This window comes from Dictyostelium discoideum (genome assembly GCF_000004695.1).
Source record: "Dictyostelium discoideum AX4 chromosome 4 chromosome, whole genome shotgun sequence".
NCBI lineage: Eukaryota > Evosea > Eumycetozoa > Dictyosteliales > Dictyosteliaceae > Dictyostelium > Dictyostelium discoideum.
Genome location: NC_007090.3, coordinates 2221103 through 2236102, shown reverse-complemented (window position 1 = coordinate 2236102; position 15000 = coordinate 2221103). Strand labels below are relative to the sequence as shown.

The following is a 15000-nucleotide window of genomic DNA, read 5'->3' as shown; positions in this document are numbered from 1 at the left end:
AATAATTTTAATAATTATTATGATGGCGATAATAACAATATCATTGATTACCATTCAATCTAAACGATAAAATCTGTATAATTCAACAATTTAATACCCCCTTCACCCCTCACCACATTAGTATTTGCAAATAAATTTCAAAAAAAAAAAAAAAAAAAAAATCAACACATACACCAGTTTCTCACTAAATTAGAATAACTGAAAAAATTAAAAAAAAAAAAAATACAAATTATTATAAAGTAGTCAGCAAATTTACCACATCAAACACAGAAATATTTTAAAATTATAAAATTATGTTTAGTTTTATTCTTCTCTTCACACTTAGTTTATAATAATATTAAAATTATTACTTTTTTTTTTTATATTTTTTTATTTTTTTTCTTACACAACTGAGTAAAAAAAAACCAAAAAAAAAAACAAATAATCGTGTTTCTATTATTTGTTATTCACCTTTATTTATTTAATCAGATTCAAAAGGAAAATCCATTTTATTTTTATAATAAAAAAAAAAAAAATCTATATTATTAAAAAAATCAAAATTCATATTAATAACAATATTATTTTTCTTTATAATAATAATAATAATAATAATAATAATAAAAAGATATCAATATCTACATCAAAAAATATTTATGTATGTTTTTATATTTTTTATTTTTTTTTTTATTTTTTTTTATTTTTATTTTTATTTTTTTTTAAAAAAAAAATAAATAATCATCAATACCCTATCAAATAAATAATATTTATATTTTAAATCTATTTACTAATTATAATTTTTTTTTCCCTATATTTATTAATTTTTTATTTTTTATTTTTTTTTTTTCTAAACAAAATAATAATTTTTTTTTTTTTTTTTTAATTATTCACTATTTTTTTTAAAAAATTAGATACCAACTTAATTTTATTTATTCATTTTTTTAAAGAAAAAAAATAAAAAATATTTATTTAAAAAAAAAAAAAAAAAAAATAATAATAAAAAAAAATGGCTAAAATATCTTTAGGTATTTGTTGTATGGAAGAAAAATTAAAGTAAGGTTTATTTTTTATTTAATAATAATAATAATAGTAATAATGAAAATAAAAATAAAAATAATTATATATAAATAAGTTTAAAAAAAATAATTAACATTTAATTTTTTTTTTTTTATTTTTTTTTTTTTAAATTTTTTTTTTTTTTATTAATAATAGATGTAATGTTATGAAATATTTTATAAAAAAATTAAAAGAATTTAAAGAATTAGAGATAATTGAATTTGATTCAAATACGATTTTTAATTTACCAATTCAAGAATGGCCAATTGTAGATAGTTTTTTAAGTTTTTATTCAAATGGATTTCCATTGGAAAAAGCAATTAGATATTGGAAATTGAGAAGGCCATATCTTGTAAATGATCTTGAATTACAATTATTATTACAAGATAGACAAAAAGTAAATAAAATATTAGAAGATAATAATATACCATGCCCAAAGAGTTTATATGTATTACGTGATCCAATTACAAATAATCTAATAACACCAAATTTTAATCAATCAGATGATTACATTGAAGTCAATGGTAATCGTATCTATAAACCATTCATAGAGAAACCATTCAATTCTGATGATCATAATAATTATATCTATTATCCAAAATCTCAAGGTGGTGGTTGTAGAAAATTATTTCGAAAAGTTGGTAATAATTCAAGTGATTATTTTAATGATAGTAAAGTATTTTTTTTAATTTTAATTTTAATTTTGTAAAATAAAATAAAAAATTATTAATCTAAAATCTTTTTTTTTTTTTTTTTTTTTTTTTTTTAGTAAATACAATTAGAGATAAAGGATCATATACATATGAAGAATTTTTAAAAATTGATGATTTTAAAGATGTAAAAATTTATTCAACCAAATCTTTTTCATACTCTGAATTAAGAAAATCACCATCAGTTGATGGTTTTGTTGAAAGAACGACAATGGGTAAAGAAAAGAGATCAGTGACAAATTTATCCGACCAAGAAGTTAATATTTCCTTTAAGATTAATAAAGCATTTAAACAATTTGTATGTGGTTTCGATATATTACGTGTTAATGGTATCTCTTATGTTTGTGATGTAAATGGATGGTCATTTGTAAAAGGTGACCATTTTAAAACTTTTTATGATTCAACAAGTAAATCATTATTTGAAAAATTATTTAATCACTTTAAAAATAGAAATACAATCATTACCAACATCAATACAAATACAATTCATAATTGTAGTATTGGTATTGCTGAAAATGCACCTCAACCAAGTTCAACAAATACATCACCAGAACAACCAACATTTGATTTTTCACCTTCTTCTTCTCCAACTAATCTTTATCCTTCTTCTTCTTCACCTTTATTTAATTTAAATCTAAATAATCTAAATAATCTAAATAATCTAAATAATAATAATAATTCAAATAATAATAGTATTGGTAATGATCAAAATAATTCAAATTCAACTGTAACAACACCACCTCATTTCGATTTAATTTCTTCTTCAGCTTATGATAAACATCATCAAGATATCTTTTCTCGTCATATAAGAGTTTATAATCATCAAAATTTAAATCTTAATAACAATAATAATAATAATAATAAAAATAATAATAATAATAATAATAATATTTTTTCAACAATATCTTCTTCCATTTCAGTTGATGATTCATTTACTGGATCAGCAATATAAATTATATTTAAATAAATAAATATTTGTAAAAATTTAATATATTTTATTTTATTTCTTTTAATTTATTTTGCATTTGACTATTAAATTTTGAATCTCTTTTATTTTTCCAAAAATGATAAATAACACTGATTACTATAACAGTTGCAAAACCAATAGCACCAATGATTATACCAGCAATTTGACCATTTGATAAACCAGATTTAATTGAAGGATCAGTACCTTCACCATTACAAATTGAACCTTGATCAGATTTTGAAACTTTAAAAGAATCTAAAAGAATTGAAAAATCAGGATCAAGAATTATATTTTCACGATAGTATGGAATTGTAATTCCAATGAATGAATAATCTGATGATGCACTTCTTTCAGTTATTAGTTGTTTTTCATAATTATTTAATGTTGTTTCATTTATAATTTCATTTTGAACACTTTTAATTAATTTATCAATAATTGCTCTTTTAATAAACCTACCATATAATGAACGATCACCAATTTGAATTTTCATATAATTTGAATTATCAGTTGAAGTTGTATCACCAAAATCTTTATTTGAACAAATTCCTTCAGTATTTGATGATTTAAATGATGCTGATAAAATTAATTGAAGTTGATTAAGTTTACTTTTAAATTGATAATTTGAAATTTCAATTGTATATTTTATACTTGATGCTTTCATATTTAATTTTTGATTTGCAAATGTAATATCCATACTATCTTTAAACCATTGTAAAGTTACAATTATTGTTGTAGTGGTTTCTTGATTATTTGATAAAATTGATGGTGAAACAATTATATCTGTTTTGTATTGATTGGTGTATGAATTAATTTTTGTAACATTCCATTTATTATTAAATGTATAATAATTTACAATATTTAAATTAAAATCTAATTCTCTTAATGATACAATTGAAATTAATGATTTATATAAAAAATCATCAGTATTATCATCTTGATTATCTAAAATTGGAATTTCAAAAGTTGGTTCTGATTTATTAAGTGTTGGTGTTGGTATAATAATCACCTTTGATGAACAATCTAAACCAACCCATGGTGAATAACAAATACATCCAACTGATTTTGAACAATAACCATTTTTATCACCACCACATTCTGGATTTCCCTTACATTCAACAGTTGGATTATTTGGAATTGGAATTGGTTTTGGTTGAATAAAATTTAATTTAATTGGTTTAACTGTATAAATATTTGATTCATTTATAGCATTATTAAATTCATCATAAAATATAACTTGGACAGTAAATGATTCACTAGTTGGTTTTATTTCATTAATTAAAATTGATGATGAATATGACTTTTGAATTGAAAGAATATATTTTTCACCATTTGAATAAACGATTGAAACATTTTGAAAACTAACTGTTGGAATATTAAATTCACCACCAAATATCCAAAGTTCATTACTATTTTCATTAAAAGAACTTGTTCCAGTTATTAATAATCTTGGTTGAGGTTTAATAGAATCAAAAATACAATTATATCCTAAAGAATATAAAGTTTCAGTTGAAAATCCAGAATAGTAACCAGCATTATTAATGAAACCATAAACTGAAACAATATATTCACCACCTTGAACAAAACCAAATCCATATGGTATTTCAATTGAACAAGAATAATTTGAAAATGTTTCATTTAAGAATGAAATTTCTGAAATACATTGTAGAGTTTGTAATTGATAAGTTGATAAATAAACAATTGGTCTTTGATTTGGTTTTAATCCACTTTGTTGATCAATTGCTGAAAAAAAAAATTCAAATATTGAACCTGTTTGAATAACATCAAAACTATATAATTCTGGACCATCAATATCTGATAAAGAAGAAATACAATTATATTCAACCTTTAAAATATCTGGATTATTAAGAAAGTTTATAAATGGATTTTCAAGTGGTTCAACAATTGAACCAGAAACTGAAAATGATGCTCTATTTCCTTGAGTATCAAATAATTTTACTTTTGTAATTATATAGGTTTGATTAATACAAAAGTTTGAATTTAAATTTATAATTAATTGATAATTTGAATTCCATTTATCACTATTTCCCAAAGCATTTGAAGGTGTTAAATGAAAATTATAAATTGAACTATCTTTTTCACCTCTTACAGTTATATCACCATAACTAAATCCATTAATTGAATCAGAAATTGTTAAAATCCAACCAACATAATCTTTTTCAACAATTGTAGTAATATTTGAAAAGATTGGTCCATAGGCATCAAAGTTATCAGTTTTAACATATAATTGATCAGATGATTTTAAGAATGAACTATAAAGTCTTGTAGGATCTAACTCATTATTAGAATTAAAAATAGGTGAAGATAATTTAGCAAAGCCAGGACGATGAGTAGATCTATCATTAATTAAAGTTTCACTTGAGAATGCAATATACCATGGTAAAATTCCTGATTGAGTATTTGCAGGAATTGTAAATTCAATTTGAAACATTTTCTTTGTTGAATTCCATTTAGAATAAAATAATTTACTAGTACCAATTTGTTCATCTACATCTGTATTTTTTAAATTATTTATTGAAACTCTATCTAATAAAACTAATGCCATTGGTCTATTTAATTGAACATTTTGATTTGAAAAATTAAAATAAATTATATTTGAAATAGAACTATTTGTAATATCAACATCATTAAATAAATATTCAATATTTGAAACAGAATAAATGTCAACATCTAAGAATTTTAAATTTTTTAAAATTAATAATTTAATTTTTTTTTTTTTTTTTTTTTTTTTTTTTTATAAATACCTTTTAAAATTTGTGGAGGCTCAATTTTAGAAATTGGATTCATATTTAAATAATCACCAATATAGTAACGTCTATAATTTTCATATACATCTACTACATAATATTGATTTGGGAAGTAAAATACTGTGTCAATTACAATTTCATAAAAAACATTATCATTTTCTGAATCAAATAAATTTCTTGTAAGAGTTTGAATGGGAGGTTCAGTTGATGGTGGTGGTGAAACATAAGATGATAAAACCAAATTCTCTTGTCTATATATTTTATTATTAATTTCAATACAACTAAATTGAATTGATGAATTAATTCCAAATCTAAATAAAAATTTAAATTCATATAACCAAATAATTTCAAGTGAATTCAATGTAATATCAGTATTTGGAGCTATTTAAAAAAAAAAAAAAAAAAAAAAAAAAAGGTTAAAATTTAAAAATTTGATTTAAATAAAAAAATATATTTTTTTTTAATTGTTTTTTAATAACAATAAAAATAATAATAATAAAAATAATAATAAAAATAATAATAAAAAAAAATAAAAAATAATTACGTGAATCATTTTCAATATATTGATAATATTGAGTGACTCCTTTTGAAAGAATTTCAAGGTAAAAATATGTATAAAATGATTTTGATGTTAGTAAAAAAGAATGCTTATGTGTAAATAGATCATTTGAACCTTTTTCAAAACCGTATGGCCAACTTAATTGTGTTGTAAAGTCTCTAAAATTTGAAAGTTTATAAATATATTCTGAAAAATCATATTGAGTTGATGAATTAATACCAATTGTAAATAAAACATTATTTGATATAGTTGGAATTGAACTATCCAAAAATCCAGTATATAAAATATTATTAATTTCTTTTTCTAAATTTATTTAATATTTTTTTTTAAAAAAAAAAAAAGATTAGAATTTTAAAAATCTAAATTATTTTATTTTTTTTTATTTTTTTATTATTAATTTTTTTTTTTTTTAATAAATTTACCTTTAATTTTTACAGAATCATTAGTTAATGGAATATAATCTTCACCATTTTTAATATAGGAATCATAAAATGTATTATCATTTTGGTCAAATTCAATATTTGTTAAATAAGTAGTATGAGTAAGGTTTGAATAAATTGGAGTTGGACCAATATCATTCATATTTGTGAAAAATACAATTGCAACATCATTTTCATTTGTTGTTTTAAGAGTAATTGTTACTAATGGAGAATACCCATATCCAATTTCAAAAATTTCTTGTTCTCTTGGCACATTAGGAAATTTATTTACTATATAACTATAATTAAATTCTTCATCTTTATATAATTATAAATTATTATTATTATTATTATTTATAGTATTATTATTATTATTATTATTATTATTATTATTATTATTATTATTATTATTATTATTATTATTATTATTATTATTATTACATTATTTAATTAAATTTTTTATAATTTTTTTTAATTTTTTTTTTTTTTTTTTTTTTTTTAAAATTTAATTTTTTTTATTTTAAATTATTTTTTTTAAATACTTACATATAAAATTTGAAGTTATATTATAATCAATTAAAATTGGTAAATTGTTTTCAAATAATTGTAATTGAATTGAAAATCCACCTCCATATAAATCACCAGTTATTGGAAATGAGTTAAATGCTATTGGAGTAAACCCAGTTATATATTCCTCTGGAAAATTTCTTAAATAATACTTTAAACCTTTAAATAAAAACATATTCAATGGTGCTAATGGTAACCTTTTTGAATAATAATTTGGTAATGAAACAATTTCAACATTTGTTTCCAAAACTTTTTTTTTTTTTTTTAAAAAAAAAAAAAAAAAAGAAAAATTAGTAATTATTAAAAAAAAAAATATATATATATAGAGTTTGTAATATAATGTAATTAAAATAAATATTAAATATATATATTTTTTTAAAAAAATTTTAATTACCAAAACAATTTAAATCCAAACTAATGTTTAATAAACCATTTCCAATTAATATTGGGAGTTGACCTTTTATTGTAGAGATATCCAAAGAATAAATATAGTGTGAAGAGTTACTTAATTTTTCAATGTATCCCCAACTCTCAATAAAATCACCTACTGGTTCTACATACATGATTGGATCTGATGATAAAACAATAATAGTGAAAAAACAATTCCTGTCTATTAAGTATTTATTATAGGTATTTATATCATTACTTGAAATGTCAATTAAAGTTTGGCCATTGTTTTTACTAAAAAAATAAATTAATAAAAAAAATGTCAAAAAAATAAAATTATTTATTATATATTTCATTTTTAAAATAAAAAAAAAAAAAAAAAAAAAAAAGTTTTACAGTGTATTAATATTTTTTTAAAAAAAAAAAAAAAAATCAAATTAAAAAAATCAAATTAAAAAAAAAAAAATAATTGTTTGTGTACTTAAAAAAAAGGATATTTTGTTTTAATTCAATAAATTAAAAAAAATCTTTTTTAAAATAATTATTGCGCAATTTTAAACCCAAAATTTTTAATTTAGATTTCATTTTTCAAATCAAGTTATTTTTGTGGATCATTTAGATATTTTTTCAACCCAAAACATAAAAAAAAAAATAAAAAAATAAGAAAAATATAAAAATATAATATATTTTTTTTTTTTTTAATGTTTTGATTTGAAAAAGATTTTTTTAAAAAAAATAATATAAAGATTTTTGTAAAAAAAAAATATCAATTATTTTTGGGATATTTTTTGGGATATTAAATTCCCCATTGTTTGTGTAATTTAATATCCTAAACAATAAATTTAAATTTGGTATTTAAAAATTTATATAAATAAAGATTTTTTTGTTATTTAATCTTTATTTTTTTTTTTTTAAATATTTACTTCAATATTCATCTCAAAGAGATTCGAACCAGCGCTCATTAGTTTTTTTTTTTCGAAAGTATCGACACCTGCAGGGTTCGAACCTGCGCCTCCGAAGAGAACGCCTTAGCAGGGCGCCGCATTAACCACTTTGCTAAGGTGTCGTCGAATACCAAATGGGTGATACACTTTGCTAAGCTGTCATCGAATACACATAGAGGACCCAGATCAAGAGAAGGAAGTAATATACACTCATATTGATGGGTTAAAGCAAAATCTCCTCGACATGTATAACCTGACCAATAAGTATCGCAACCAAAAAACTCCGAAATGAATCTGGGGAGGTAGCTTCCAAAAACCATCCGACGGCACAACGGCCGACAGGTTACCCCGGTGCACAAGCGAAGCCGTTGGTTAGTCAGTCACTGCAACAGTAAACGTGTGGCACACTGGCGAGACACTTCAAGTAACTGGAAGGAGGCTGGTGCCTCTCGCGCTCACACAAAGTAAGTCGATAAAAGTAAAAATATATATAAAGACGAATGGCGAGTGAGTGGCTCGAGAGATGAGAGCGAGTGTCGGTCACGAAAGTGGCTTAAGGTTTCACCGATAGTATGAGTGGAGGTTTGGTAGTCATCACACCATCAACTTCAAGACCCGCCATACTGTCGGCTGATGATAAAATAAAAAAAGATTTAGAAAAAAATTTGGATAAAAAAGATGATTTAATCAAAAGTAATTATACAATTCAAAATTCGAAACAAAAAAAAAAAAATAAAAAAAAAATAAACTAACCCCTCTTTTAGAGACCCTGTAAAAAACTATAAATTAAATCTAGCATCTCAAGGAGAAGCAACTAATAATTGCGTTATCCAATTCAAAAAAAAACTGTCATCGAATACCAAATCGAGTGATGTTATTAAAAAAAAAAAAAAAAGTCATCGAATACCAAATGGGTGATACACTTTGCTAAGGTGTCATCGAAAAATATTTTGGTGAAACACTTTGCTAAGCTGTCATCGAAAAATATTTGGGTGATACACTTTGCTAAGGTGTCATCGAATACCAAATGGGTGATTCACTTTGCTAAGCTGTCATCGAATACCAATGGGTGATACACTTTGCTAAGTGTGAACGAAAAATATATTGGTGAAACACTTTGCTAAGCTGTCATCTAAAAATATTTGGGTGATATACTTTGCTAAGGTGTCATCGAAAAATATCTGGGTGATATAATTTGCTAAGCTGTCATCAAAAAAGGGCTGCCATAAAAAAAAAAAAAATTACCAAACTCATTCCAAAGGTTTTTTTTTTTTTAAATTTGACCAAATGGTCTGCTGATCTCAAGTCTTTTTTTATTTCATATATCACATTGACTTTAAATTATTTTTTTAAAATAACAAGTTCGTTTTAAAAAAAAAATAAAAAAAAAAATAAAAAATAAAAACTTTTTTTTAATTTTTTTTTTTTTTTTTTAATTAAATAATGTACATTTTACCTTAGTTTATTTAAACTTATGGTTAGAAAATATGAATATATTGTTTACGACTTTGTAAAAACCTAATGTATGTAGTATTTTTTATTATTCATTTTTATTTTTGTTTATTTATTTTTATTTTCTATACCATCTTTTTTTTTTTTTTTTTTTTGTTAACAAATTAAAATAATAAATCCTTAGCATACCATTTTTATTTTTAATTATAGTTTATTTCAATAGAGGTTCAAAAATTTTTAGTCAATTACAAAAAAAAAAAAAAAAAAAAAAAAAAAAAAAACTAATAACTATAACTAATATTAAAAATTTAAAAAAAAAAAAAAAAAAAAAAAAACTAATAACTATAACTAATAATTTTACATTTATATTTAGTTGAAAATCAAATAAATAAAAATAAATAAAAATAAATAAAAAAAATAATAAAATTAATATATGAAAAATTATAAATAAATGAAAATATAAAAAAGGGCTAATGTTAAACATTTCTCAATGTTCGTGCTGAAATTAATATGGTAATTTTGGGTATAAAAAAAAAAAAAAAAACTCTCATTTAATTAATAATAATCATCTCAGATATAAAAGAATTAAAAATAATAATAAAAAACTCGATGCTGAAATTAATATGGTAATTTTCGCATGGGACAAATGAAACAAACGAAGGTGGCTTGAATACCAACAAGTTAGTAATTTACAAGATATTTTTACCGATCTTGCCTAGTGTTTTGCCTTTATCCAACTTTTGGATAAAAGGTGTTTTTTTGTATATCCATCTCCATCCTTATATTTTTCACTTATATCCAATTTTTTTAAAATAAATATCCATTTTTTTTAAAAAATTTATCCGTAGTTTTTTTTTTTATAAAAAGATAGTTAAATTAAATAAAATTAAATAAAAAATAAAATAAAAAAATAAAAAATAAATAAAAAAATAAAAAAAAAAAAAAAAATTAAAATCAAAAATAATATTTAAATAAAGTTTTATTATTTTTCTATCTAATTTTTTATTAAATCTATTTGATTTATTTCTATTGTTGACATTGCACTTTTTAAATGTTCTTGGTAGGTAGAAGTTGATAAAATGTTTCTTGATGATTCATCCAAACATTTCATCATATAATTGAAAACTGTTTTGTTCCAATCTTGTTGACCATCAGTATATAATTGACAATTTGATCTATCGATTGAATTGAATCCTAAACATACCAACTCAACATTACCTTCAATATATCCTTCCTTATTGTTGATTCTATTAATAGAAATTCTGAACACCTTTTCTTCTTCTTTAATTTCACCTGCCAACATTATTATATTAGATAGATTACATTTTCCTCCTAGACTAATAAATAGATTTAATAAATAATCTTTGGTAATATTATGTTGATGAAGTTCAACTGTACCATTTTTTCTTTTAATTCTATTATTTCTTTTTTTTGGTACTAACTTTAGAAAAACTATATATTGTTTGGATTTGGTTTTCAACTTTATCCGTCATTAACCTATTTGAAAAATCGACAACCTTGAAAATATCTTCATCTCTTTTAGTTTTTACCGATAACCAACTTGATCTTGTCCAATTAGCTCTATTTTGCATAATTCTTAAAATTGGTTCAACATTACAACAGAGACTACCATTTTTATTAAACTTGGTATCATAAGTGATACTATTGTCTTTTCTATTTGGTGAAAGAGAATTTGGTTGATCATATTTTCTTATAAATTTCACATCAGTAATTCTACATCTATCATCCCAATCATTACATAACTTTTCAAATACTTTTCTATTTAGAGTGAAAACTCCTTTTCTACCTTGTTTAATGTGCTTTAAAGATCTTACCCTAGCACTTGATCAAGAGAATTTTATAAAGTTTCTACCAGTTTCGCCTCTGATAATATTTTAAAAAATAGAAAAAAAAAAAAAAAAAAAAGATTAATTTTGGTTTTAAAATTTTTTACATATTTGTAAAATTTTAAAATTTATAATTAAAATTATAAAAAAAATAAAAACTTACAAATTCTTTTACACATCATAACTTCACCCTTTTCATAATTGGAAATTGGATGAAATTCCAAACAATTGAAGCATTGTATACTTGATTTATCATCATTATTACCAAAAATAAATGACTTGAACCTGACGTTTGAATGGAATATTCAATTGATCTTCATTCTCCATTGATTTTATTCCATTCTCTTGGATAAGGTTTACAGAGATCTATTATAACTTTATAAACATGAAATTTTTGATGAATATTATTACAATGTCTAAAATAATGAGATGTAAATTGACCACAAGCTAAACAAAAACCATCTTCTACATAGTTATCAACTTTATTTTCAAATGATTTTAATTCTTTTCTGATAAGTTCATCTTCATCATGAATCATTACTTTAATACAAATTACACAAACTTCAAGACCCCCACTATAAAATATTGATGGTGAACACATTATAGTACAAACTTTGCTTTTAATTAAATCTTTAAAACTTTTTTTTAAAAAAAAAAAAAAAAAAAAAAAAAAAAAAAAAAAAAAAAAAAAAAAAAAAAAAAAAAAAAAAAAAAAAAAAAAAAAAAAATAGAAAATAGAAATATTAATATTCAAAATTATAAATTTAATAATCTTTAATATAATTAAAATTAATTAAAATTATATAATTACTCTCTTTTATCTGGATTATTTATAAATTCATCCTCATCATCACTATCATTATCACTATCACTATTTTCATTCTCTTGACTAAAATTTTTTATTTAACTCTCCTTTTCTTTTTCTTCTTTTTTTGATTTATTGTATCTGTTAAATCATTTTTTTTATTATTATTATTATTATTATTATTATTATTATTATTATTATTATTATTATTATTATTATTATTATTATTATTATTATTATTATTATTACCATTCCTATTATTGTTATTTTTTAAATTATTTTCATTGAAATTATTATTATTTAAATTATTTGAACTATTACATTGTACTGAGAAAAATGATGAATCATTATCAATATTATATTTACTATTATTAAAAAAAATTGAGGTCAATGAAAGGTCATAATCAAAGGTTTTTCTCTTATTTTGTTCGATTTGGTTTTTTTCATATTGTTCTATGGAAACAGAACTTTCATTATTACTCTGTTAAGATTTTTTTGGTGGTGATTTAATCTTTTTTTTATATGTTACGTATCTAGTTGAGGGTTTGTTATATCTTGGCATTATTATAAATTTTACTTGTAAAAAAAAAATTGTTAAAAAAAATTTAAAAGGTTTTATCAAACAAATAAATAATTAAATTTAAAAATTATGCATTTTAAAAAAAAAAAAAAAAATTTTTATTTAAATACATTTTATTAAAAAAATTATTACAGATTTTGGTAAAAGAAAAAGTGTAATTCTAAAATAGATGTTTATAATATAAAAAATATTTTTATGATATAGATTTTTTTGTATGTTATCAATTTTAAAAAATGACACTTTTTTTTTATAGAAATAATAAAAATTACATTTTTTATAATTAATCTTATTTATTAATAATTTTATTATTATTTAAAAAAAAAATATAAACCGTTAAAATAAAATTTATTTTTTATATTTTCTTATTTTTTTTTTTCATATTTTAATAAAATATGTTTTTTTTTATTTATAATAAGTTTCATTTATAATAACTTTTATTTTTATTATTTTTTTTTTTTCATTTTAATTTTTTGGTAACTTTTTTTTTCAAGTGAAAAATAAATAAAACAAAATATAAATATAAACTAAATATAAATATAATAATTAACTTATAAGACCTTCTAGAGTATACCACTTCCCTTACAAATAGTTTTAAATTACACCTGAGCAAAATTTTCACCCAAATATTTATGTGGACACCTTAGCAAAGTGTATCACCCAAATATTTTTCAATGACACCTTAGCTAAGTGTATCACCCAAATATTTTTCGATGACACCTTTGCAAAGTGTTTCATCCATTTGGTATTCTATGACACCTTTAAACCAATTCAAAAAAAAAAAAATTCTTATACAACTTTTTTTTTTTTGAATTGGATAACGCAATTATTATTTGCTTCTCCTTGAGATGCTAGATCTCATTTTATTTTATTTTTTTTTTTTTTTTACAGGGTCTCTAAAAGAGGGGTTAGTTTACTTTTTTTTTTTTTTTTTTTTTTTTTGTTTCGAATTTTGAATTGTATTATTACTTTTGATTAAAACATCTTTTTTGTCCAAACTTTTTTCTAAATCTTTTTTTATTTTATCGTCTGGTTCGTGATTGATGTTTATGACGTATTTGAATTGTTTTTTTTTTAATTGAGTTTTATCCACAATTTCGCTTATTTTTTGTAGGCATTTGTGTTGCTTAATATTTGTGGTGTTGTTTGTGATTTTCATTTTATTTTCTTTCTATTTTTTTTATTTTTCTTTAAAAAGTTAAAAATTTGGAAATTTTTTGATTAACTTGGTTCCCAGGTTTTTTTTTTTTTTTTTTTTTTTTTTTTTTTTTTTTTTTTAAGTCTTTTTTATATGAAAAATGAAATAATCAAAAAAAGAGATTGTTGTTGTTGTTTGTTTTTTTCGATCTGATTATTTTTTGCTTTTTTTTTGAAAATTTTGCTACGCAAAATTCTCAAAACGAAACAAATAATAAATTACAATAAAGTAAAAAGATGGCTTTTTAAAATAGTTTATTTATTTATTTATTTGTTTTTTAAGTCTTTTTTATATGAAAAATGAAATAATCAAAAAAAAGAGATTGTTGTTGTTGTTTGTTTTTTTCCCCTTCTTATACAACTTTTTTTTTTTTGAATTGGATAACGCAATTATTATTTGCTTCTCCTTGAGATGCTAGATCTCATTTTATTTTATTTTTTTTTTTTTTTTTTACAGGGTCTCTAAAAGAGGGGTTAGTTTACTTTTTTTTTTTTTTTTTTTTTTTGTTTCGAATTTTGAATTGTATTATTACTTTTGATTAAAACATCTTTTTTGTCCAAACTTTTTTCTAAATCTTTTTTTATTTTATCGTCTGGTTCGTGATTGATGTTTATGACGTATTTGAATTGTTTTTTTTTTAATTGAGTTTTATCCACAATTTCGCTTATTTTTTGTAGGCATTTGTGTTGCTTAATATTTGTGGTGTTGTTTGTGATTTTCATTTTATTTTCTTTCTATTTTTTATATTTTTCTTTAAAAAGTTAAAAATCT

At 20.8% G+C, this 15000-nt stretch overlaps 5 protein-coding genes and 1 non-coding gene across 6 annotated transcripts; 1 reads left to right on the top strand and 5 right to left on the bottom strand.

The window, feature by feature from the left end:
* Window positions 1-982: 982 nt before the first annotated feature.
* Window positions 983-2694, top strand: DDB_G0284617 (hypothetical protein; the record flags this gene model as incomplete). The annotated part of the gene is made up of 3 exons (XM_633341.1): window positions 983-1029; window positions 1189-1703; window positions 1802-2694. The coding sequence occupies 3 exons, from the start codon at window positions 983-985 to the stop codon at window positions 2692-2694; spliced, it is 1455 nt and encodes a 484-aa protein (XP_638433.1).
* Window positions 2695-2737: 43 nt separating this feature from the next.
* On the bottom strand, window positions 2738-7762 carry DDB_G0284615 (EGF-like domain-containing protein; the record flags this gene model as incomplete). The annotated part of the gene is made up of 6 exons (XM_633340.1): window positions 2738-5397; window positions 5472-5855; window positions 6019-6336; window positions 6456-6770; window positions 6999-7268; window positions 7414-7762. 6 exons carry the CDS (start codon window positions 7760-7762, stop codon window positions 2738-2740), a joined length of 4296 nt encoding a protein of 1431 aa, XP_638432.1.
* Window positions 7763-8391: 629 nt separating this feature from the next.
* Window positions 8392-8472, bottom strand: tRNA-Ser-GCU-10. Its single transcript has one exon. It is a non-coding gene; the product is annotated as a tRNA-Ser (tRNA).
* Window positions 8473-10796: 2324 nt separating this feature from the next.
* Window positions 10797-11105, bottom strand: DDB_G0284709 (hypothetical protein; the record flags this gene model as incomplete). Its single annotated transcript, XM_633339.1, has 1 exon — window positions 10797-11105. One exon carries the CDS (start codon window positions 11103-11105, stop codon window positions 10797-10799), a length of 309 nt encoding a protein of 102 aa, XP_638431.1.
* Window positions 11106-11965: 860 nt separating this feature from the next.
* On the bottom strand, window positions 11966-12187 carry DDB_G0284717 (hypothetical protein; the record flags this gene model as incomplete). The annotated part of the gene is made up of 1 exon (XM_633338.1): window positions 11966-12187. The coding sequence occupies one exon, from the start codon at window positions 12185-12187 to the stop codon at window positions 11966-11968; it is 222 nt and encodes a 73-aa protein (XP_638430.1).
* Window positions 12188-12548: 361 nt separating this feature from the next.
* On the bottom strand, window positions 12549-13769 carry DDB_G0284715 (hypothetical protein; the record flags this gene model as incomplete). Its single annotated transcript, XM_633337.1, has 2 exons — window positions 12549-12819; window positions 13711-13769. 2 exons carry the CDS (start codon window positions 13767-13769, stop codon window positions 12549-12551), a joined length of 330 nt encoding a protein of 109 aa, XP_638429.1.
* Window positions 13770-15000: the final 1231 nt, after the last annotated feature.